The 25,315-nt window shown below is 42.6% G+C and overlaps 2 protein-coding genes across 8 annotated transcripts in view; one reads left to right on the plus strand and one right to left on the minus strand.

The window, feature by feature from the left end:
- Positions 1 to 246: 246 nt before the first annotated feature.
- On the plus strand, positions 247 to 5,172 carry LOC135491369 (dual serine/threonine and tyrosine protein kinase-like). Its single transcript, XM_064777189.1, has 6 exons — positions 247 to 448; positions 623 to 1,171; positions 1,571 to 1,759; positions 2,075 to 3,477; positions 3,575 to 3,830; positions 4,278 to 5,172. The coding sequence occupies exons 1-6, from the start codon at positions 320 to 322 to the stop codon at positions 4,671 to 4,673; spliced, it is 2,922 nt and encodes a 973-aa protein (XP_064633259.1). The 5' UTR covers positions 247 to 319; the 3' UTR covers positions 4,674 to 5,172.
- A 427-nt stretch (positions 5,173 to 5,599) lies between these two features.
- Positions 5,600 to 25,315, minus strand: part of LOC135491747 (cyclin-dependent kinase 17-like) — a 45,723-nt gene continuing 26,007 nt past the window's right edge. For 6 of the 7 annotated variants that reach the window (XM_064777868.1, XM_064777865.1, XM_064777866.1 and 3 more), the window contains 11 exons: positions 22,214 to 22,344; positions 21,404 to 21,538; positions 16,631 to 16,687; positions 13,633 to 13,747; positions 13,187 to 13,344; positions 12,778 to 12,901; positions 12,349 to 12,469; positions 11,910 to 12,113; positions 11,585 to 11,627; positions 11,200 to 11,290; positions 5,600 to 11,022 (listed from right to left, as the gene is read on the minus strand). In XM_064777868.1, the coding sequence (XP_064633938.1) occupies positions 10,910 to 11,022; positions 11,200 to 11,290; positions 11,585 to 11,627; positions 11,910 to 12,113; positions 12,349 to 12,469; positions 12,778 to 12,901; positions 13,187 to 13,344; positions 13,633 to 13,747; positions 16,631 to 16,687; positions 21,404 to 21,538; positions 22,214 to 22,344 (1,292 nt within the window). In that variant the 3' untranslated portion in view covers positions 5,600 to 10,909. Of the gene's footprint in view, positions 11,023 to 11,199; positions 11,291 to 11,584; positions 11,628 to 11,909; positions 12,114 to 12,348; positions 12,470 to 12,777; positions 12,902 to 13,186; positions 13,345 to 13,632; positions 13,748 to 16,630; positions 16,688 to 21,403; positions 21,539 to 22,213; positions 22,345 to 22,837; positions 22,932 to 25,315 lie in introns of those variants that run through there. The other variant, XM_064777870.1, reaches the window with a different exon arrangement.

The raw sequence follows: 25,315 nt of genomic DNA on the forward strand, positions 1-25,315 counted from the left end.
GGATATTGGGGTTTGAAGTATAATGTGACAAAATCATATATTCCACCAAAGTTCTTTGGAGGATATGTACAAAAATTACATCATTTTACTGACATATTTGCTGCAAAATTACTGAAGTATATTTTGGCTATATTATTATGACTTTTTGCTTCAATTATATCATTTCCGAACATTGACTTGAACCTCAATTCTCTGGTTTTCCCTTGTTTCTAAAAATAGCCCAACCCGGAAATGTTCGTCTGGTACAAATGAGCAGATTTGGGGTTGTTTTTCATACAACAGTTTTCACTCGTTTCTAAGGCTTGTTTCTGCTGTGATCATGGACCGACGTGGTGGAGAAACACCAGAGAAGGCCGCTGATCGCCTGAAAGAGATTTTTAAGGGGTTTTCGAGTGATAAAAGGACGTTTGTGAAGTTGGTTCATGACACTCGAAAAGTTGCGGAAGAGGTGAGATGTCAGAAACTTGAAAGTGAGTTTAGAGCTACCCAGACCTAGTTAGTATCAAGAGTTACATATGCTATAGATCGTGGTTGACTATAAGTCCTTATTTGGCTCACATGTCTCGACATCATTATTATTCAATACAGTATTGTTATTACCGAGACCACTTCTACAATTCAGATTCAAGAAAAGCTGACAAGAAATGTCGACGATGAACGCTTCAAAGAGAACATAACAACCCTGCTGAAAGAGAAGGAAGAGGTTGACCAGGTCGTGAACCAAGAACCGTCCATTATTGTCGTTGGACAGACCAAGTCGGGAAAGAGTTCTTTCATCAATGAACTACTTGAGAAGACCGTCCTAGCTGCAGACCAAAGGCCTTGTACAGCCAGGTTGACCCAGTTAGAGCATGTCGATTGCCAAGAGAAACCGAAGGTTATAATTGTAAGCCAAGGAGGAAAGGTCCTGTCAGAAGAGCGACTCTTGAAGAAGTACATTCCTGCTGATTTGGTGAATCTGCCATTTGAGAAGCGAGAGAATAAGGAGGCGGTTTACGCTAAAGTGATCGCGAGGATCGAGAATGATTTCCTGAAGAGCGGGGTGCGGATTATTGATTCACCGGGACGCAATGAGAACAGTCTTCTTGACGACCTTGTGATGGACCATATGAAGTCAATCCTGCCCCTTGTTATCTATGTCATTGACGGAAGAAATCAACTCACACTCAGGGTAAACAGTTACAAACTTTGCCTTTAACCCTCATCCAAAATTAAAATCATATTACCTGAGGGGGAGGATATTTTGAATGGCAGCCATGTTCAGCGATGAAATCAAATGCACCTGCGAATGACCATGATGATATTGATAGGTTTGGACAAATTATAACAAATGCTTAGGAGTCTGTGACCCATGGCCACAGATGTGTGAGTGTGACATCTCTATTTACAGTACACTTCCATCCATGCCCTGGTAATGAAAGCAAATCATACATTCGTGTAGTGCCGTGCCATGAAATATGGTGTGTTTGATGTCCCAGCAAGAACACTAGACTACTCTCTTGTTTCAGGTTACCTGTAGAGTTGACTCCTTATGGTTTATTCATTGATGTTTGTATGTTTAATCCTTTAGGATAAGGAAGATATCAACAGCATCCTCGGGCAGACGCTGCCTGAAAATATGTTCTTTGTCGTCACCAAGATTGAGGCAGATGAGGATGACATGTCCAGCAGTGAGGAAGAGAGTGATGAGGACGATGATGATGATGACGATGATTACAAGAAAGAAATTGAAGAAAAGGAAACTAAGAACAAGAGCGCAGTAAGATGGCCGAACTTTGGTGGAATTACATTAATTTGGAGACCTCAGCTGATGGCTTCTTAAAGCCTGTATACATAGTAGATGGTTGCACCTGATTGGTAGTCCCCTCCAGGCTGCTACACTGATCCCCTCTCATAACTTCCTTGAGTGGCACTTTCTGAAAACTATTTTGAATGACTTCCTTCATGTCCTTTCTGAACCGTTAAGGTTCCATATTTCGAATTTTTATTTCTTCCTGCCCACTAAATGGACTAGTGAATGGCCCCAAAAGTGACAGGTGAACAAAGTTTTAGTTTGCTTTACTACCAATTTCAGGTTTACCGCAAGTTGTGTGATGAGGGGTTCCTGGATGGTTCGGTGGCAATGGAAGACTGTCCTCGGTTCCATGGGTTGTCAGCATGGAAGATTAAAACACATCGCAAGAAGGCAGAGACGATGCCAAATCGTTACACAAAAGCTTTTGACAGATTCAAGAGCTGTCTTGTTGATTTCACCAAAAAACAGCTGCAGTACCATATTGATTGTGCCGCAAAAAGCCTTGCGGATAATCACAGAATGTGTATTGATGTCTTCATCGATGAGGCTAATCGTATATACGATGAGAGGCATGCCTATAAGGATACTGTGGAGCGGGCAGAGAGAAGTGAGGATAAGCTTCATGATGAAATCCTGGGAAAGATCGCTGGTGATGGACAGAAATTAGAAGAGGTGATCAGAGCATGTTTCAGCGAGGAAATCTTTGATGATATCAAGAAAGGTGCTGCAGAATACAAGTACAAGCCCTACCAGCCGAAGAAGAAGCGAAATTCAATGATCAGTAGCACAGAGACTCTGCCATCAGAGGGAGCTGCTGCAACCATGACATTTGATGGGAAAATGGTCTATGGGATCGAAGAAACGAATGTGATAGAAATTACTGTTCCAGCAAATGGGTTCATAAATAATGGTGAACTGGTCCAGGAATGCCGTCAGCAAATTGAGCGGTTTGTGTACAACAGACTTGGGAACTTGTTGTCACGGAAGGTTTGGGCACACTTCAGTGAGGACGATGGGTTGTTGAGTCAAATGTGGTCCGAGTTGAGTAACCTCAAGTTGGAGGACACAGACGGCAAGAGTGCAACTGTGGAAAGTCTGAAGGGCATGATGATAAAGAATTACAAGTTCGACCCGAAAAAGGAGCATTTTGAGGAAAAGCTGAAGATGAAGATCAGAAATGCTCTGCGGAATTTGTTGCGGCGCTTCGTGGGTATGTTCAAGGGTGAAATGGGCCGTACTGGAGTTGGGATGCCGGAGTGGAAGGTAGCGATTGCAGGTGATAGCCTGGAGAAAGTGAGTGCCACACGCATCAAGGATGGCGTTATGAGGGAATTGGTGGACCACATCAAATCTGGACACACCAGTTTTAGGAAGGAGATTAGAATGATGAAGGAAGTCTACCAGAAGCAGCTTGAACTTGGTAAAGCGGCCAGGAAGGAAATCCGAGGATACACCCCACGCATTGCATCACTCGAGCTAAGGTCATTAGACTTGGTGGACAGGCACATTTATGGAATTCCACAATGCTTAAGAACCTTAGGCTCTGGGACACAGGGAAGTGTTCACGGGACAAAGCTTCGAGGTCCGAATGATGAGAAGTTGGCCATGAAGGTCATCAGAGGAAGGTGCATCAAGGGGGCTGATCCCCTTGATAAGATAGCAACAGAAGTCCATCATCTACGGTAGGTACTTTTAATGTTTTCTTTGAGAGTAAGACAGAGGAAGAACTTGCTTGGTGGTCCGGATAATCTTAAGTAATGTTTTTTTCACCTTTTTCAGGCAACTAAGTCATCCGAATTTGGCCAAGCTCCATGGCTGCATCATCCTGAATGATACAAGCGAAGATGGAGCCGGGACGCCTTCCACTGAGATTGGTATGCTCATTGAGGAGATGAAGGGTGACCTGTTAGCATTGTTACCACAGTACTCTCGTCTGAATGATCGCCTAAAGATGGCGCTGGAAGCAGGATATGCTGTCAGGTATCTCCATCAGCGTAAAATGATTCATCGCGACATCAAACCAGCAAACGTTTTGGTAAGTTTGTTCCGAGTTATGTAACAGTAGTTGAGGTCACGAGGGTCCAGATATATTGATTATACATGGCTTTGATCCAAATTGGTCCTTCAGGTTAAAGCTAAGGTCACTATCGAGAACTTCTGACGCTACAGTAATTGAGCCAGTTTCCATGAGCTTATCTTGGTAAAGAGTCTTGCTCAACAACAGTAAGATAAAGCAGTCGTGGTGGTATTTCCAAGAGTCAAACTTATAACCTCCTGCTTATAAGCAGTTCACCATCACCACACTAATCCAATTTTAATACTATTAGATCATTCTGGTACTGCAGGATCTTCTGCAGTGATATCCAATACAACGCATTTATCATATTGAGGGTTGCAACAGCCCTTGAGTGACTTCACAGTAATGAATCTACTTTAATGCAAATGTAAACATAAAAGATAATTTTCTTCTTCCTTCCTTCAGCTTGGTGAGAATGGCAGGGTCATTCTGACTGATTTTGGTTGTTGCAAGCCGATTGGATTGATGAACGAATCCTTACTGGGGACGCCAATCCACATGGCACCGGAAATGCTCACCACGGACACACAAGACTACGACAACAAAATCGATGTCTATGCTTTTGGGATTTTCCTCTGGTATTGCGCCGAAGGAGCTGGAAATCATCCTATCGATCCTGCTGTCGAAGATAGCGTTGGAGTTGTTTTTCAGAACACACGCCTGGGAAGGAGACCGAAATGCCAACCACACTTTCCAGTGGCGCTTTGGGGGCTTATGGAACGTTGCTGGGACGAGAATGTGCAGAAACGACCAACCATGGACGAGGTCTGTGCTGAACTGGAACGAATGATCAGAGAGTAATGAACAATTGCAACATATTCTAAATCACCTCGGTTAGAATGTTTCATCTTTATGACGTAAGCTTCATAGGCCTTGTTTTAATCACAGAGGTTTCGGTGAGAAAACCTTCTCTGTGTCAAAATCAGATTTTTAGTGGATTAGGGGTATGCCTGTACTATATCGAGCTATTATTGTGTGTGCTATTATGATTGCCCATGATCAAAGTGAACATTGCCGCAAAGCCACACAGCTTTCTTTATTGTGTGAACGAAAGCAGTGAACCACACTGACATTCAGATTAGACGTCTCACAGTACATGGCAGCGTCTTGCATAGAAATGGCAGCGATATGTTCAGCAGTGATGGGAGGAGAGATTAAGCGAATGATCACCAGCGCTGGGAATTCAGGATTCTCAAAATGAATGTGCTAAATGTATATAAAATATATTTTGATAATTTCTATCTATTGCCAGTGTGCCAATTTACTTGAATTCATTCCATTTGAATAAAATATGATTAGAATAGCATTCCGTTTGTTGCTTCGAGTCCATCCCAATATGGTATTACCGTTGATTGGAACAGACAAAGGTCCCAAAGGCGTTTAACTGCTTTGTTTTTTTAATTCAAATGTAGTTTAGCTGCAAATTGAAGCTATTGCCACCATAAACCAACTGCTTACATTTCTCAACAAGGAGGACATTAAACAGATCAGTATTTGTACTTTATTTGGACTGTTGTGTAGTCAAGTACAGTATCTTCATTTCTGTTTAGACACAAAGCGAGTGTTGTCCAGTCAAGAGAGGTCGGTACAACCATTTTTAGGTCATCTCAGAACTGTTCCGAAGGCAGTAGGAGGTGTTCAGGAAGTTCCACAATACCAAGAATAACGGCAAATTCGTCATGAAAACGTCCACAGATTTTTAAAATATCAATGAAGAACTCGGTGAATTTACTTGCAAAAGAAATCTGTTTATTGACAAAAAGCCTAGAATAATCTACAGAATATTTATAGAACACCAGGGTGTTCTAATAGTTGTGAGAACACCAAAGAGTGTTCCTTCTAGAGCATGGTCAGTGTTAACACTTTTTAGTGTTTCTCATTATACACTTTTGATAATCCTCTGCACCAACTGTTTTACACCCAGAACATCGATGCTCTTAAAACAACATGAAATGCTTTCAAGACGTCAGTCTCTTCATTCCCGCCAAGACGCAACTCAACATCTACTCTAGCTTATATCAACAACTCACAACGTCTTGAAAACCCCTCTTCTTTTGAATTGAACTGGACCAATACAGCATAGATGTTGTGTATATTCTAATATTCCACACAACTTTGCTCGGCGGCAGTAAACGTAACCTCACAATAATAACAAGACATAGGACTTTCTGCTGTTTTACGAGCACCAGTGTTCAAATCTTGCTGGATCTAGGTTTAAGATTGCACAAAAATTGATGAAATAAGTGTAACTGTACATCTGTGTCATGAGGAAAATGGAACTAGTTAACCTGTCAGATGTATGAGGGAGACTGATGTACTTTCAATGTTACACTGAGTACATGAACACTCCCTTGCAGCCCCACAGACCTACAAGTAAGGCCAATGATACCAAAAATTTCCATTTTCCATATATTTTTCACTTGCACTGAAATGCACTTCTCAGTGAACAACAGATTCCCTTGATTCACTTCACTACAATATACAAATTCATGAATGGGGTTGTTGCAGAAGTACCAATGTGATGTTTACTTTTTTCTCAGTGATATTCTGGATCTTATCCACTGAAATTTCGGCAAACTGTTTGATACATTGGCAATAGAAAGACTGACCCCCATAACAAGCCACAAATGCTGCACATTGTGAAGTGTTCATCGGTTGATTGACTTAGTCTGAAAGAGTGGTGCAGTGGAAGGACATGATGGAGATTGGCGCATGGCACCACCGAAGTCATAGGTTGGATTCCCAGTTGGAGCACGTCTCCATGTGTCAAGCTGTATCAAGAACAACAATAAACAGCAATTGTGGCTTATTATCCAAATCCCCGACGTAAGCATGTTTTAATGACTAGCACGGGACAAACAAAGCATATGGCACCAAAAGTAGCAACTTCAGAATCACTTTTAAAAGTTAGAGCTTTGAAATCTGTGATATGCTTACGTCTTATTTCATCTGAATATGATCCCGATGAAATCATAAAGGGGTCAAATTCTAAGAGTACCTTAGATTCGGCTGAAATATTTTCAAAAATGCCCTGAAAGGGAGTTACCCACACTTGAAAATCGGAGCTGCAGCCCCTCTTTTTGAGAACTAAATACATGTTTAATCTACTCTGCCAGCTGATTGGATACTCATAAATGATTATTGTGTACGTGCACACTACACAAATATATCTCCTCTATTTACAAACCATTGAGAAATGAAATGAGACTAAACCACAAGGCGTAACGATTCAGAAAACCTTGGAGACAGAGCACTTGTAATTGATTCTTTGAAACAACAAGTAAACCGAAGAAAGTCATCTATTTGCAAAGTATACTGTACGATGGCATTTTTAACTCCAACACCACCACCTTTTTCGCAATTTGCTTGAAGTATTTTTGAAGTAACCCAAACATATCTCACCATCAATGACTTTACCATGTCTCTATTTTCAAGATACTCTGAATCCTAGCCGTGCGGCAAATATAAATAGAGTGAACAAATGGAAATGTAAGACCTGAACACAAACAGCTGAATGTTTATCACAAGAACAGCAGACGTCACAGCAGACGTATGCTAATGAGCAAACTACAGGATGTCCCGAGGAAAAACTCATGGTTCACAGTATCCTCGAATCAACAATGTCATGAATGTCTTGGGTAATGTTCCTGGGACAACCAAAACAAAGAGCATACGTGCAATTTGAGACCAGGCTTGATACAGAACAACGAAATGATTCTAATTATCTGTGCAGCTAAGAAACAAACCCCAACATTATTCTGTCAACATTTCACCAACTCCAGCTAGCAACATATTGACTTCACTATGCAAAGAATGAAATTATTAGAACATGATCAAAAGGTCCACCATATAAAATTGCAGCATAAAACGTGCCCAAAAATTTGATGTTAAAAGACCCCACAGAATAAACTCATCTTGTACAAACCCCATCAGTAAAATATCATCCGGCATTGAAAAGTGCCAAGGATGAATCACTCATTAATTGGTCGTTTAAGGTGAAACAAAGACTGATGATACCTGTAGTCCGTAGATGCCTTATCCTTTGTCCAGGAGTCAACTATAATACCTCAAGGCTTTAATACCAACACAGTGTAACAATATTCTCTCACATTCATAACAAAAAGTATGTCGGCAACAAAAAAAAACAAGAGTGATAAAAAAGTTATTCTAGAACAATTATTCATGGGCATTTTTTTTTGCAATGTGCATCATAATGTGTCAGAAAGACATTTTGTAGACAAGGTGCAATTTGACAACAGCATATACAGATAAATAAGTGAATTATGCACTGCATCAACAGCTAAATGTCAAGTGAAAATGTTGGCCAGAAAAAGTCAACCAGGGAAGGTATCGACAAAGGCCGGAGCAACCCATCAGGACTTTTCCGTGCCAACAATTCCCTACACTCCGATCGAAACGTTTACGGACACCTACAAGTTTCCTAGGCCACAAACAAATCTTGAAATGACATCATTTGACGTTTACTGCGTACATAGTGATCCCAGTTTGCTACGTTCCATTCTATCCATTTAATCACTAAATGCAGGGACAGATTTGGGGGCTAATACAGCGTGTGTCATTCGAGTGTTAGTGGGCCAAAGATAGCAGTAGGTGTGCGTAAACACCAAGAATGGCTTCCAATAACTTCCACAAGACTGAATGCAGAAATCTGAAATGTACAAGGCAAATACCCTCTACTGCTAATACATAGCGCTCTTCTGATTAAAATGTTCATTATAACAGGTTTCACACACTACATTGTAAGTACAGTACTGTATATCTCCCCAACTGTAAAAGGAATTATTCTTAATTCAAAATGTTCACATTTTTAAAGTACAGATTTATCCCTATTAAAAACGGGCTTCTAACCCCATAATTTATAGGAATTTATTGCAATCATATGAAGGTGCATCTAACATGCAATATCAGCCCCATGATTTTGCCTCTCAAAATATAACCTTTTATACATTTGGCAACATTTTCAGCAAAACACATTTTTTTCATCTAATAATATTTAATTATCTTGAAAATTCCCCAGTCACAATTTCTCCACGTTTATTAAGGAGAGCACCAACATGTGTTGAAAATAAATCATGGGTACACTAGTTATAAATGCTTGCTAGTTGCGCCCCCTACCAGTGAATAACGCACCACATCTCCAGCACCTCACAGCTTCAACACCGGCAGTGCGTATTATTCCTTTAGAAGGTTCTACAAATAATAAATCTATGACGTCAGCACCAAGGCAATTCGTAGGTACATCATCTGCGTTATGCTGTGAATTTAACAGTTTTGCTGTCAGCAGGCAAAGTTGCTAGAAACTGATGGACAGGACAGTCTGCCAGGTCGTGAATACAACCCTGTGTTGAACACCGAAGTCCAGCGTGTAGCGTCCACGGTGATCAGGACAAACCACAGACTCTTTTGTTCAGCAATGTCTAAAATGACTTAACACATGCAACAAACTTTGAAGTAAAAGTCACTGTAACTGCAAATAGATCAAAACCCGCCCCTTTTCAGTGACCTTGGAACGACCCTGAGATTACTTCAGGTCAAGGTTATTGGAATTTGGTGTCACGTCCCTCTGGCATATGTCAGGTAAAACAACTTGAATATATGCAATAAAATCAACAAGACCCAGCCGTTGTTTTCTCACATCGAGACAACGTTCAACTCATCAAAGAATTTAAAATTCAACATGATTTTAACCAGTGTCGTGGACCACCAGTGGTTCCAACAGATATGCCCTCAGCTAGAAATCAAATTCCACAACAGAATCAAGCTCTGCTTCATCCCATAAGGATACCCTCTACAACTTCTCAGCTTGTGCCTGGTACTCCAATGGGAGTTCCAGGATTTCCTCAGTAGCTACTGTGACCCCTTGCAGAGTGCAACCTATTCCTAACATCTGCCAGACTTTCACATCTCCCAACATCACAGCACTAACAAAGCAAAAGCAAAGCTTCAGCGACTAGGTCGACACACGATATTTTCTCCTATACAGACAGTACATTGTGTCAGTACATGGTACTGGCATCATAACTTGATTCTTTAAGGACTGGTTGCAGTGTGTGCGGCCAAGTGCAAGACAAAAGAAATGTCTCAATATCCTGTCGTTTAAACCTATTTACATGACCATTCATCGAACAGCTAACAATGACAACTTTCTGATGGAGCCATTGCCAAAGTACCTCCAGTCCCTAAAAGGGTTAAGTCATACGGGCCAACATCATAAGCCACTTGAACAAACAACTTTTGTTCTCCCTAAAACAAGGAGCCTCATGGCCTAGTGGTTAACACTGCTGGCCACCACGCAATAGGGCCCGGGGAGAACCCAGGATCGTATGTCTGGATGAACCGGCGTGGCTTTCAAGGAACTACAATTCCTGGCTCTTCACAGTCCTTCGAATGAGACTCAAAACCGAGGTTCCTTGTACCTGGTGTCTATGCCAGGGCAAGCTAAGAACCCACCAAGTGAAAAACATGAGTAGCTTGCGTGGACTCTATCTCTCTCGCCAAAGTCGGACCACTAGGCCAATAAACCCAATTGGTGCCTAACCGTAGTGGCACGCAGGATACGCTCATCCCGCCTTGGAGGAGGATTACCCCTAGGAGAATGACCCCTCCAAGTGCAGAGCGAACGCTGAAGAAGAAGAAGAAGTTCTCCCTAAAGGGAACCAGCTACTCCCTTGAATCACAAACACCTTGGTCTGAGATTCAGAGATGCTTTCTTGAAAGTAGTCCTTGCATTGGCACTTTGGATCGATTGAACGTCAGGCACTTTGACCTGAAAAGTGTGTCTCTCCTCTCACAAGACCAAATGACACTGTTTCTACTGAAACTTGCAGCGTCGATGTCGAGTATAAACTAACTCTTTGAATGAGGCCACTGTGATCCAAGATTTGTTATCTATGGCAACACTATGACGTGAACCACGATAACCGCACGTCACGCAAATCACCCAAGACTGGTGAACCTTGCAGGAGAAGTATTAAAGTCTCAAGCAATCCATGATTCAGTCACTATGTCTGGCGCATTTAGAACAGCATGCTCTGTCTCCGTCTGCTGTTACCGACAGCGGCTAGCGTTGACGATCGGATGCCAGGATCTTTCTGAAGTGATAAGCTGGGGATTGAGAAGATGGAAGATGCTGAAATGGAAAGTGGACAGTTTTTAGAAAAATTTTAAGTTATTTTCGTAAAATATCAAGTTGAGGGCTGAGCGTTTGCATTTATTTCAGAACAAAGTCGGACGATTTAATGCCGGATGAAAAAAGAAGTCTGCTTTCCCCCTAAACCCATAATTCGGAACAAAAAGAATCACTTACTATCCTGCAGTTTATGTACATTTGGTCCTAAACAATTGAAATAAGGATGCTTCATGCCATCACCGGCTGAGATACGCCTTCGCCCTTCAAACTGAAAATAGAAGAGATATTGACTATAGTAGAGGAGACAGTAAGGAGTCCCTACACATAGGTGAGATGGTGTAGTACTGATCAGGGAGTCCAACTCACCACCAACTCTCTTGTTCAGTCACCATTTTGTCTTTTCAAAGTTGAGTATAGATGAGCACTAGGCTACCCTATCAAAGGCATGAGTGCCTCTGTGCAGACTTATGTTCAAACTCCATCCATATGGCACTTCCCAAGATGATGATGATATCACCGTGAAAGCAGCCCAGCACCAAAAGATAAGCACAGCATAACATACCTGTAATAGCTTGCGCAGGAGATCAAGACCATCAGAATCGCACCTGAAATCAGAAAAAGTACAACCTGTAGAGTCAAAAATGCTAGTTTTTATATCAAGAACTCAGCCATATGATGGCTAGAGGTAAACGATCACATGTATATGTTTCCTGCTGAGAGGTATAGCCTCATCATGAGTACATTTTCTGAGGTGAAAAACAAAACTCAGTGTTTCAAATTTTTGGTGTAAACCTACTGACATAACCACTCGTTGGAGACATTGCCACGAGTACTTTTGGATGGAATCAGTATCTACACTCCTAGCCCTCTAGTCACACTGGTCTTACCTCGGAGCATGATTTAGAAGAGGTTCCGCTATATAGTTGGGAAAGTTATACGAGATGAACTCCTCATTTTGGGATATCCCAGAATAGGTCGTTTCATTGGGCGTGCCAAGCACCTTGAAGATCAGATGGAGCTCGTCGTCAACGGTCGACCCGGGGAATAACGGCCGGCCACACGCCATCTCAAAAAATATACAACCTACACCCCTGAAGACCAGATAAATGTGAGATTATTAGACAAAAAGTCAACTGAACACATGTTTGCATAAGGTACTGGCAGCTGATACATGTAAGTGTTGCTCTGGAGTTGATCTACTACACAAATTCTTAATACCACTCTCCATATTCGCTGATTAGGAAGTCCTCCAAGGCATGGAGTTCACTGACACCCATATGACATCACTTGACCACCCTGCGGATCAAGACATTACAAGTAACTTACCACATGTCTATATGTGTGGAATATTCCGTTGACCCTAACAGGACATCTGGAGGTCTGTACCACAGCGTCACCACCTCATTTGAATAAGTTTTTATTGGGATGGACTTGGCACGAGCAAGACCTGCAAGGCAGAAGAGATGATTTGCAATTCAAGAAGAATGGAGATTCATTTTGGGCAAGCTTTCGAACTCTCATCCACCCATTGGGTCTTCCCAAAGCAAATTGACAGTGACGACCAGACTAAAATTGTGACTAAAATACCATTTTCAGGCTGTGATCAGGCATGCCCCTTGCCTCAATGATGCTATCTATATTCCTTGCAAGGTCAGTGAAGCCTTTTAGATTATAAACAGGAGGGGCTGGGTATTAAGCTTCACCTGATGCTACTTCATTGGTGCAAAAAGCCCAAACAATTCAAATTCCACTCACCAAAATCTGCCAGTTTCAATTCGCCTCGATCATTTATAAGCAGATTCTGTGGCTTTAGGTCTCTGTGCAATACCCGTCGTTTATGGCAATAATTTAGTCCGCGTAATAACTGATACAAAAACAACTGTAAGAGAAACAGAGCGATATGAATACAAAGACGTAAACTTCACTGTTGATATCGTTTTCTGGGGTTCAGTTTTCCTCAATGGCTGATGGGAGATCAGTTGACTCGTACAGGATGATGGGAACTGGTCCAAGTCAGCAACTGTCAAAACCGACCAAAAAGACCATCTGTTGGAAAGCTCTCAGTCAACTCTTTCTGATGGTACCATTTGTTGTCTGATTCACTTAAATCTGAGGTCAACTTCCAAGAGTAAACTGTACATTTCCACAAGGACTTGTCGCTTACCTTAACATTGGACATGTTCATTATGTTACCGCAGTCGTCCATGTACTGTTTGAGATCCCGGTCCAAATATTCAAAGACTAGAGTTAAAGATTTTTCCGTGTGTATTATGTCGTGTAACGTAACTATATTGGCGTGTTTTAAATCTCGTAAGAGTGACACTGAAAGAAGGGAGAAGACAGTTATAATGGGAGTAAATGTTTGCCCTCAAGCACCTCAAAAAAGCTGGTCAACAATGCCAGTCCCAAGTCTTCTTCATCATCTTCTTATCTAGAGCTCGATGATTGCTTCAAATTCAAATTCATATTCAAACTCATGTGAAGAATTGGGTCAAGGTCAGCCTTGTATCCCTCAGTTTCGGGCACACAGATCTTCCGACTGGGCCTTTTTGTACTGGTTATCAAAAAGACTCTGAAGAGCAATCATCGAGGACTCCCAAGTAAGCTTACCCTCTCTTATAGCTGTACAGGGTGCACCCTCCTCATGTTCTAACCGGATTTCCTTCAAGGCTACCAGGTTATCTGTCAGGTGACTTTTACCCTTATATACTGTTGCATATGTACCCTGGAAAGAGAAATCAGGCAGAGAATTAGCTCAAGCCGGTTCACAACCAATGGCACATGAGTGGAGTTTCTGCAAAGATATGATGTCCATCATTGATCTGAACAGAGCCCAACTTTCTTACGACCAAAGAGAATTTACATGTGGGTCACCCTAGGTCTTTTCTGGGTGTATGGGTATATGATTACAGGGTGTGTAATTAGGGCCAAAGTTTTCCACTCCTGCTAACCAATCAGCTGCTTGAAGCAGCTTGGCAGTGGCAGTAGTTGCCCTTTCTAATGAGCTTAACTAGCACACAGGTATAATTAAGAAGGCATCCAGACATACCATCCCCCCCAACATGGAATTGGAATCTTAAACCGACACTCCATCAACATGTTATTGACCAGCTCCCCCTCGGAATGCAGGTGAACTTGTGACCAATCATTCCCCTCAAGCGAACTCCGATACCACAAGTATCGATCCTGATATCAAATCCATGGCCACAGGCCGGCTCCATCTGGGAGGTAAACCAGAACCAGATACGTGAAATGTGCAAACAAGTATTGCAAACTGATGGGTCAGGTGTAGGTTGAAACAGTTCAGGGTCAGCTCGGGGAAGAGTTGCAACCAGTATGGTTGTAACAACTTGGGCTCAGGCTAACTCCAATGGAAGAGGCACATATCAGTATCAAGCTCAAGATTCTAATGGAGCTGGCATGGATTTGAACGCTGAGACCCCTCTTTGTTGGGTATGCATTATAGCTTCTCCTTTATCCCAAAACGACTGCAATCCTGAAGCGCTTTAAGAAACTATTTGATGAATCCAACCTGCTTTCCCACTCCCTTCACCTGCTTAATATGAAGCAACTAGTCTGAGAAATGCATCCTACATGCATGCACCACCTATCACAGTGCTTTGCACGAACTACCAGAGATCTTCAAAACCACTTGCTATCATAAACATCGGCCATCTGCCAGCAGCTCCACCCAAAGAACCACAGGTGGCTTGACTAGGATAACACTTGAAATTTTTCCATCAAATCACAAAATACCGTGTAAATTGAATAGCCTTGGTGTGGAACGTTACCCTAGTACCCCTGCTGTTTCTAGTATGGTGGTATCAGACACATTCAGACTACTTCTTGGCAGAAGGATGGTACATGTGAGGCGAGAAGCCAGCTTTTTTCCCAAAGGTACCGGCTATTCCACCTCAAAATATGTACAATTCCAAACCTCTACCTACACAGATTACACAGGAAAACAAATACATTTGACCTGGAACTCATTTCTCGACTCATCTGAAATTCCACCTGATTACCAAAAAACGGGGTTTCAAGTTAATACACGAGTAGGCCGACTTAATTGGGGAACTAGACAGACAATATGAGTCTATTAACTTACAATTACTGCAAGGTTGGATATTTCATAGAGTCACAGTTTTCATTTACGAGTTTGCTTGGGTATTCCTAAATCTTTGAGAGGGAAATCACTTCAAACTCCAACATGGGGAGCAAAAAGTGGCTCGAGTGTATGACTCTAGCTCAGGAACCAGCACTGGAACTGAACTGGAAACCAACACCACTCTTCTACTACCAGAGTTGAGAATACACAGAAACCTGCAGCACTTTGGGGGCAATATCTTGACCAGCCTTCCGGAGGCACTGCAGTACATCTGAGTAGCCAGGCAATAGGCAAGAGGGCTGCTCTAAAAAGGCTGAAGAAGACCACGCAGCAATGGCAGAGAAGAGAGAAAACCAACTGAACTGAGGTCTTTTTGCCTGCACAGAATCCTTTTTCCTCTTGTTTGAGATAACTGCCAACAGCTACCAGCCACATCAATGAGAAACCAACACCGTAAACATGTTAGCTTGACTTCTCAGTTATCAGAAAGCTATTAAAAGAAACCTCACAACTGCACAAAGGCGTAAACAACTCCATCAGTTGTTCTAATGAATCGAGAGGAAAGCTACAATGCTGTATTTAAATTCATCTCCAACCACACGAGTTGTAAGTTTTGGGGCATATTAAGGCAATCAGTGAAATTGATACGTTCCGCCGTGAATTTCACTGCCAAAGGTTTCCCCAGAATCCAATCACCGAAGTATCAGAAACATTATACTACCGTAAGCAAGTCTTTACACTAATTGCAAAACATACTTTCATTGACCGTGAAAATGTCAACAAGCCCTCTAAAGGTCAATTCAAACAACTGCCAATAAAACCTTGGTGGGCCAAAACCAGACAAGTAATATGTCTACGTGAGACTAGATTAGATATCCAAGTGCTCCACCCTACCTGGCCAAAATCAGGAATAGTTAGAACAGCACTTTGGCACCAGAAAACCCACTTGAAACAGCTATCTCAGGTGCTTTGCAATGCCTCAAATCATGAAATCTGAACAGTCGCCCTGAACTTACAATTTGGTATAGTGAAAAAGACGCTTCAAGTAAAAATGTTTGTTTACGAGTATACCTGCTCTACGCAACTTCAAAGAGAGTTATGCAAAGGTCAACCATGTTTCACGTTGCCAAAAAACTTACGTGGAAGAATGCTGATGTTTATCAGAGTCGGATGTTTGCTATTACTGTGAATGAATTGCTAGTTCTCTGCACTCCATCAATACCTCCTATTGATATAATCCGATTACTTAGTACTTCCATGCCATTCCAAACCACTTGTGGAGAAACATCCCAAAAAGTCCTCAATGGGCTGGAGATGAGGAACATAAACAAGCCTTTTTTCTGCCCGGAACTACCTCATATTTTACAATGAAACCCAGGATTATTAGTCCAATAGTCATCCTGTCAAATCCAGGCCATTTGATTGTTTCCAAGGATCCAATCCCAGTTCTGGCAACAAATGTAAAGTGACTTGCTCTAGGACACCGTTAACTTCGTGACTTACCTCTCCAAGTTTGTCCAGTTTCGTATACGACTCTATTTTACCGAACCCAATCTCCGACTGAAAAGAGACAGAGAGAAAACATGCCATGAGTATAAATGTATTGAGTAACACAAGGGAGGTGGGGGGGGGGCTATAAAGTGAAGTGTTGAAGTGTTCCTTCTGGGGTACTATTCTGACTGAGGAAAAGGGATACCTGTCGCTGAGGTTCCTGCAAAATCAACATGAATGAATCGGAATATGGGAAAAACTCGTGATATCGCATTTACAGAATACGGAACAGATTGTGGGTAAAAGAAAACAAGACCCGAGGAATATTATGGTTTCTGGTAACTCAAGTGGAAATTCTCCGGAGAATATGTTTTTATGATTGGCTCATCTGTTTACTCAACAGCCAGCACCATTCTGGAGCAAGCAGGGAGTCTGGTGGGAGATGGAGGAATAGCCAGGATAGCCAGGGGAAGACTCTCCTGGCTGGGTGAATATCTCCACTGGTGAGATCCAGGGGCCAGCCTTGCAGAGAAAGCAATGGGGATTGGAGATGGGAGTTGGATGCACGAGGAATGGACTTGATCCTTGATCAAGTTGGGTGCCCTCAGAGAGCTATTAATAAGGGGTTTCACGGTGACTCCAAGACCAGCTGAGAAGTAGTGGCAACAGAAGACGTTAGGGCTCCTGAGTGAGTTAGCAGTAACATGCATGGAGCTGTGCTTTACTATGATTAGCCTACCTATCAATGGTTGCTACCTGACTGGAGCAGGGGATTTAAAGACCATTAGCAACTGCAGCTTGAGTTATCTGTTTACATAACACTGATGGAGGCAAGCAGATACTCCACAACTTGGTGCAGGGAACAGACATTTACGCTTTTTATGATGAATGGTAGACTTTCAAGTTTCACATGAATCATTCACAAATATAGAAAGTGAAGGTTCTGTGGAGGTTTTTCTCACGCAAATTCAAAGGTCAAAGATACCTCATGGGCGATCTTCATTTCCAATCTTTACCTCACCCTGTGACATGACGAAGGCAAGGACCTTGAAAAAAGTGGTCAACTTAACCTACCAAATGTCGCCGATTTTCTGCCCGGCGATTCTTCTCCACCTTCATCTTCATCGCGGTCGTATAATCTACCGACTTTGACCTCGAGTAAAGGTCATACGGAGATGGCGCACTATCAAACACGGTCACCTCCGACAACTCTGGAATCAGCATCAATCCTACGCTCAACATGATGGAAATGTCTGGTCCTCAACAGAATGGGCACAAAAATTGAAAAGTTGCAAATCAAATATGACTGTAGTATGAGTAGGCCTATCACCGAGCCCTATCACAAACTATCAAGGTCACTCTGAGATCCTCCTCCCAACGTTATCTTCGTGTCTCCTCCAACCACTTGGAACACCAAGGACGAAACAACTTCAAAATCAGGTTGAAGCACTTCAGTTCCAGTTAGCAGTCAAGAGCTTCATAAGCTTTCCTGACAGCGATGACAGCTCATATCCTCCAAGTTGACAGAATGTGCAATGTCCAGTGGTTCCAAGTTATTTGCCTGACAGAAAACTACCATATGGCAGAAGATCAACTGCCAAGGTTCTTTCAATAGTCCAGCATTCCAAGTGCAATCTGTCCTTACTCGCAGCTCTGATAACTTTGATTTCACTAAGTTAGTGGAAGACTTCCGTATTCTGCTGTGGATGCACACTCCCTGGCATCCAGCCTCTTGTTGCAATGTTAATCTCAGCTGAGAATCATTCAATGATGGCACAACCTCCAAACATGCCCAGGCAGAGTAGTGCAGTTCGTGATGTTTACTGAGCAATCTCTGGGTGGCTCAGTAACAACCCAAGAACATGCTCCTACTATCACATGGAATCTTTCTAATCCATAAGCTTGTATTGTTTGTAATCCGGGTGCTATTGGCCAAGCTTTCAGCGGCTCCTGCTCCTCCCAGGCCCCAGCATCAAATGAGCAAACAGCAGCTAAGTATCCACTCTCCAGGTAAACACGCTGATGTCACTTGTTTTGGCTCTGTCGGTAGACCTGGCTGGTTTGTGGGAAGAGACCATTCAGAGCAGGACAAAGCCAAGAAATAACCAGATGATTCCTTGTTGCTGTTGCTGCCAACCGACCCAACCTCTGAATGATGTGGTTGATTCAGAATGAAACAAGAAAGGCTTGCATCACCAAGCTGCACTCCTAAATCAGTATCAAAAGCTGGACAAGTTGTGACAGGCCTAAAACAGGCCTTTCAGATTCGAATAGGATAGGCCTATGAACTGCACCCTCCACATTCCAACTAATTGATCTAGAACAATTCGGTAGCTTGAAATAGACATACTGCCTTTTTTGCATCCGGATGTTTGACACAATTATTAACAGAGAGGCCTTGAGAATTAGGTTCATGACAACAGATGTGTCATATGGATACAATGACATCCTGAGACGGGAGCATCTTGACACGATTTGTCAGCTGACGGATCTGATCAGGACTGCCAGGATACAGACATGCAGAAAAAGGTCGACTAGAAGAGCAGTTGGGGACGGCTGTCAGCCACACACACAGCTCCGGCAAGAGAGCCAGGGCCCGTGGGTAAAACCCCTGGAGATGAGGCCCTGGGTTTGAACAAGGGGAGAACTGAGATTTGTGTGTTTGGACTGCAGTGATATGCATTACCATCGAACATGAAATGCAGAGGAAAGAGGAGATGAAAGTGAGGCATGATATGATTCTGCCTCAACAAATGGACGTTTCTCCCAAGAAGGATCAAAATATGCCAGTATGCACCAACCTATGGTGATTCAAACAGCAGACACTTCTCAGTTGCTGTAGGCAAAAGCCTATCAAATTCATCTGTACTTCAAATCCTGAATATTTGTGAGACTAGTCACTCATAGGTTTGAGATGAATGTACAGGTGGTATTATGCCAGTCGGATGCATGTTCTTTAATACTGCGGCATAGAAAAGAAGTCTGCCCATCGCATAGGGTGGGGGCCTACTACCAGTAACATCAATGCATAACACACAAGGGCAGGTTTAGTCAGTGGGTACATTTATCAAACAGGGTGTGTGACGTTAGGGCTAAATCTCAACAGACGATGGCCTGCATGTTGTCAGCTTTTTCGTGAAGTATCAGGTAATCTTTAGAGGCTTTTACAGGTGGCACACTGCCAGGCATTGCACGTTCGAGTGTCTGGCCAGCAGAAGCTAAATGATGGCATTTTACCTCGCTTTAGCTGCAGGCATATCTCGATCATGGAATTCCATTTCATGATCAAGTGAATAGCAAGGAGGGAAAACTACACATCCAATGCCAAATGAACTTGTCTGTAGGTCAAGGTCATTGAGCATGAATAAGGCAGGAGGGTAGAGGTCAAGGTCAACAATTCAATTTGAGACCTTAGTGACAATGTTAACACTCTCAACATTCTAGCTTGACCTGACAGCCTAGTGTTAGAGCTAGTCCTATTGCCAGTCATATATGCATCAACACTCATGAAGCAGCTATTTGACCATCAATACCCTCATGTTTCCCAAGCTATGCATCAACAAAAACACTGCAAGCTTTTGTTTCCCCCTCAAACTTATTTTGATAAATATCATGTCCGCTGAAATAACAAACCGCTAGGAGGACTCCTCGGTCAGTTGCAGTATCATGTTGATGTAGATTGGTGAAGGTATGCTCATCAATATTTGTAGTTTGAACAAGAGATACTGTCCCAACCAAGATAATTCAACCTGAATGCAATGAGGAGGAGCTTGTTGATCACCCAGGTATGCCAACTATGATTAAGCATCCAGAGTTCAACAATGTCTGACCAAACCATAGCAACCCACGAGTGTTATCTTACCCAGACTTCAAGATAAAAATTTATGTTTCTGGAGACTTTCATCTAAGTGCTTTTTTACACAAAATGACTGAATAAATATTTTCATTAGAAGAGACAGCCTCAGATCCGCAAGGTTTTTATGCAACAGAAAAAGGTGTTACCAAGAAATCGTCCCAACCTACGACCAACGCAGGACTCGGGAGGCTGTAAACTTGTCATCGTGTTGCACGGTATGAAAGTGATCCCCGATATTCATTCCCTGAGGAACGCTCCTGAGAGACAAGCAACAGAAGCGACAAAGAAGCCTGCATCATAATCCATGGCAAGGCACATGTTTAACAAAGACATCTGGTTGTTACGAGAAACCAGAATCGTGGGAAACCGAGGACCTGGAGTACGTTCAAGAAACTTAAGAAAATCTCAGGTGTTGTCCTATCTGTCCCACGATAATTAGCGGGTTGTGATGACACTAATGACCCAAGGTGTTTGAAAGGTGATTATCAGGAAGGTGGATGATTTCACCTGAGGCGAGGTAGTAGGAAACCAAGGCGGTGCCCAGCAAACATCTAATCAGGGCGTTGTTTATTTGCCAGAGGCATTGTCTACCACAGATGGTGCCTGGAATGAAAACAACATTCACCAGGGCAGGTTCTGGCTTCTCCTCATCTTGGACAGAATGCCATCCATACCCAAGATGTGTTGCAGAGGACTTAGCATGTGCAATCACCTCCAAGCCCTCCTTCCATCTCCACTCCACTTCGTCAGTAAGACTACCACTTCTATATAGTATAACCATTCCATTCTTTATATGAACTAAAAGGAAAAACCTGCAGCTGTTTCTACTAGTCCACTTCATACCAGAGATGAATAGTTGGAAAAACATCTAATAGGTGGAGACATCGCATTACCAACAATGTATGGATGAGGACAAACATATAACTTACCAAAGAAGAACGCCGAGCGCGTCTGGTGAGGGGTCCGTCAAAGGCTGGCTGTAACATATTGGACTGTGTATGCTTCAATAAGAAGCTTTCTGGAAGACGGATGTCCGCTGGCAGTGACAATCTCTTATTCACATCCTGCAAGAGAAGCAATGACATATATCATCATGATGGTAAGGGGGTTGGCTGGTATCGGCTGTAAAGCAAGTACTGGAGATGATTTCTTGAGAATGGCAGGTCATGTCAGCAGTATCGTGTCCAAATGTCAATGAACCACTGCCATTCATTGATTCTGGACCCAACAAGGTTCAATTCCAACTTCCAATCATTTCTTCAGTTACTTACTCGACCACCAGATGGCCACACTGTTGCTACCTGCTGGCTGCACAGCCTGACAAGCTTCAGTTACTTACTCGACCACCAGATGGCCACACCGTTGTTACCTGCTGGCTGCACAGCCTGACAAGCTTCAGTTACTTACTCGACCACCAGATGGCCACACTGTTGCTACCTGCTGGCTGCAAAGCCTGACAAGCTTCAGTTACTTACTCGACCACCAGATGGCCACACTGTTGCTAAGCCTGACAAGCTTCAGTTACTTACTCGACCACCAGATGGCCACACTGTTGCTACCTGGTGGCTGCACAGCCTGACAAGCTTCAGTTACTTACTCGACCACCAGATGGCCACACCGTTGCTACCTGGTGGCTGCACAGCCTGACAAGCTTCAGTTACTTACTTGACCACCAGATGGCCACACTGTTGCTACCTGCTGGCTGCGCAGCCTGACAAGTTGATGCTATTGATACGCACCTCACTAAACCTTCTATTCCTGAGTCGTACCCGCTGGGCCGGAGTGAACATATCGTCCTTATCGTCCGACGCTCCCGATACCTCCTCACTTTCCCCATCAGACCCGATGCGTGGGTTTTCATGGACAACACCTGGAACATAAGAGTCAGAGAACACATGAGATATCTTATAAGGACCTGTGTTTCATTCGACGAAGAAATTTGTTGTTGAGGATCCCTCTTTCTGTACCAGTTCTTCCAAGGCAATAAATCACCCCTGAAAATTACAAATTATAAGTTGTTAGTGTTCTGACATGACTGATGAGGCCTCAGCAGCCCACCCTTTGCTCCCTTTACCACATGCTGTGACTGGTTTCCATGAAAGCCTCCAATAAAGAAACTGATCATTGACAAATATTTGAACAATATGATTACGAAGTGTCACCCAAACAAATAGTGATACGAGTGAGAATCATTCATGAGTTATTGAGTATGATCAAATATGAGTATTCTGGTCGCTTTATCAACACATGTGACAAAATCAAGGGCTCTCGCACTAAACATTGATAATCTTATTAGCACATTTCATCAGATAGGAGCACTCCGGGTGGCAAAAGCACTTTGAACATGGTTGACCTGGTCTTACCCAACAGCACAAGAATCTTCAAGAAGAGCAAGGCAAATGCCTCAAACACGAAAATCAGCAAATCTTCACTAACTCCCATTGTTCATATCATCATCCGATTAAAATCCATGCCAGCCATCATGATTCACCGTCAAACTAATCCATGCAGGGACCTCCATGGATGACAGGTGGCTCTAACCATGTGTTGTCATGTGACAGCTGAACAGCTCCGAGAATGTTTCAATCACATGGAGAAGACCTCAGCTTTACACAAATCATCACAGAATACAAGACAGTGCTGGTCGTCTTCTGGAAGAACTGAACCCCAAACGCGTGATCGGAGTTTATCCACCCTGAATAAGCAGACGTCACATCAATTCTCAAACAGTAACAGTCAATTCTGAGACAACAATCGTCAGTTCACATATTCGGGAAAAGCGACGGATCCACGCTCCATTTTTCATCTGCTAGTTGTATATCAAGATACAATGTAACAAATTTCCAGAAATGTATGCATCATAAACTTGGTCCAACGTCTGTTATTTCACATACAGAATTTCAAGTTATGTACTAACAGCTGCTTGGCTATACGTACAAAGTACCTTTGTACGCACGACCTAGGTATGCTAGAAGAAATGGTAAAGAAATTTTCCTCCAAGTTTACAAACACTACGTTAATAGGTAGAGGAATATGAGGTATGAGGAAAGACACGCGGAACCAAGCAACAGGAGGAACCGATCTCCGGATATGACTGTACGTTTTCTGATAGAAACTACAATCAATCTTATACTTTGATTGGAATGTTTTCAGATCCACGTGCAGCTTGCCTCAGGTTCCAATGTATTGACTTGTACACGTACACTAGATATTTGAGAAAGCCGGGGTTGAAACCGACAATCGGAGAACTTGGAAAACATCAACAGTACGGTATATATATTTTGGCAGAATGTGTGAAGTGAGTGCAGTTACATGGATGATTGGCTGTCTTTGAGGTCAATATTAATACTGTAAACTAAATCTAAATGCAACCCACAGAGTAACTTAGAACCATAAATACATTACCGTCTGTTATGAGGCAGTATTGTGCTTCATCCTGTATGCACCGCTTCCAGCAGAACACCTTCATCAGGAAACACTGTAACATGACTTGATCATGAATGTCCCAAGGAAAAAGGTCCCGTGTTGGTCTAAAAGAAAGTTTCTTTACTAAATCACTGCACCTAGCAACTGTGCACCACTCATATCAATATCCACTCAACTTATTATTCCACCAGCTTTTGAAGTTTTTGATATTCCAGTAATTTGTCCTCGAAATTATCCTTAATTTTGCACAATTCAGGTCAAGTGGCTACCACAGGATGTGTTCAAGTGTACGTCTGGTCATGCAGCCAAAACAAAGTAATTCCACCAATCTTCCAACATGAAAATGAAGAAAACCGAGAATGACATCCAACGACGTCGACTGTGTGTGACATGACCAGAGCAACAAACCTTAACTAGTTCAGACCGAATTCAACCTTTATGACGTACTCCCAGTACAGACAAAATACCTCTTTTCCCATGACCCTCACATCTGAGGGACTTCAAAGCGAAACGAGAATAGTCGCAATGCCTACGAACCATTTCTCTCGTGATCATGTGCAATTATTGTCAGGCAAGACCACCAACTATCATGACAGATTTTGACATCGGAACAAAGAGATGTAAGTATAAAGCCGACAAGCAAAGAACCACCTTGACAAAGAATCACTAAAAGAATCATTGCAAATTGGAAATAGGTGATGAAGTATCACAGGACACCAAAACACGTGTTAGAAAACTCCACGGCTAAGATTTACACTGGCCAGTAAAGCTCCCTGGAACATAACGTTGGTTTCCAAAGTGTAAAGAATTCCAATCCGAATGCACTTCAGGAAATCATTGGTAACACATCTTACAGCAATGGAATGCTGGGCACCATGCTGCATCTGGATGTTCCACTCAGGTATTCTAAGTAGCTAAAGAATAGTTTCTTGTCTGCTAGACGTATCACAGTCCCTTTGATTTGGCTGGCAAAGAGACAAATTAGCAACAGTAAAACAAAGAAGAAGAACACATTTCCTTCCGAAAACAGCTTTGAAGACCTTTATAACGAAGTGGAACTCGCCAAAGACAATGACCAGCAGAGGAAGTTAAAATCCCACGACACAGAATCGGCATTCAAAAGCATTTTGGGTGATCTTTCCTTTGCAATGGAAGCTACCTGGCTTGTTTAGGAGGACGAGATCTCAGACTTTTGTGACCGTAGTCTGGTTTTTGCTGAAAGTCTGATAAGATTGATAAACGATCATTGGACCGGCTTCCTCCATGTTTAACCATATACAGAGCATGTTCCTTCAACAAGAAATCGACTAAACCCTTGAGTCACCCGGCCATCCATGTTTACACATGGAACCTATACACACTCTATAATCAAATCATCAAATTGCAGATGGATTCTGAAAGGTACCATGGTAATT

Source organism: Lineus longissimus, chromosome 7 (genome assembly GCF_910592395.1).
Source record: "Lineus longissimus chromosome 7, tnLinLong1.2, whole genome shotgun sequence".
NCBI lineage: Eukaryota > Metazoa > Nemertea > Pilidiophora > Heteronemertea > Lineidae > Lineus > Lineus longissimus.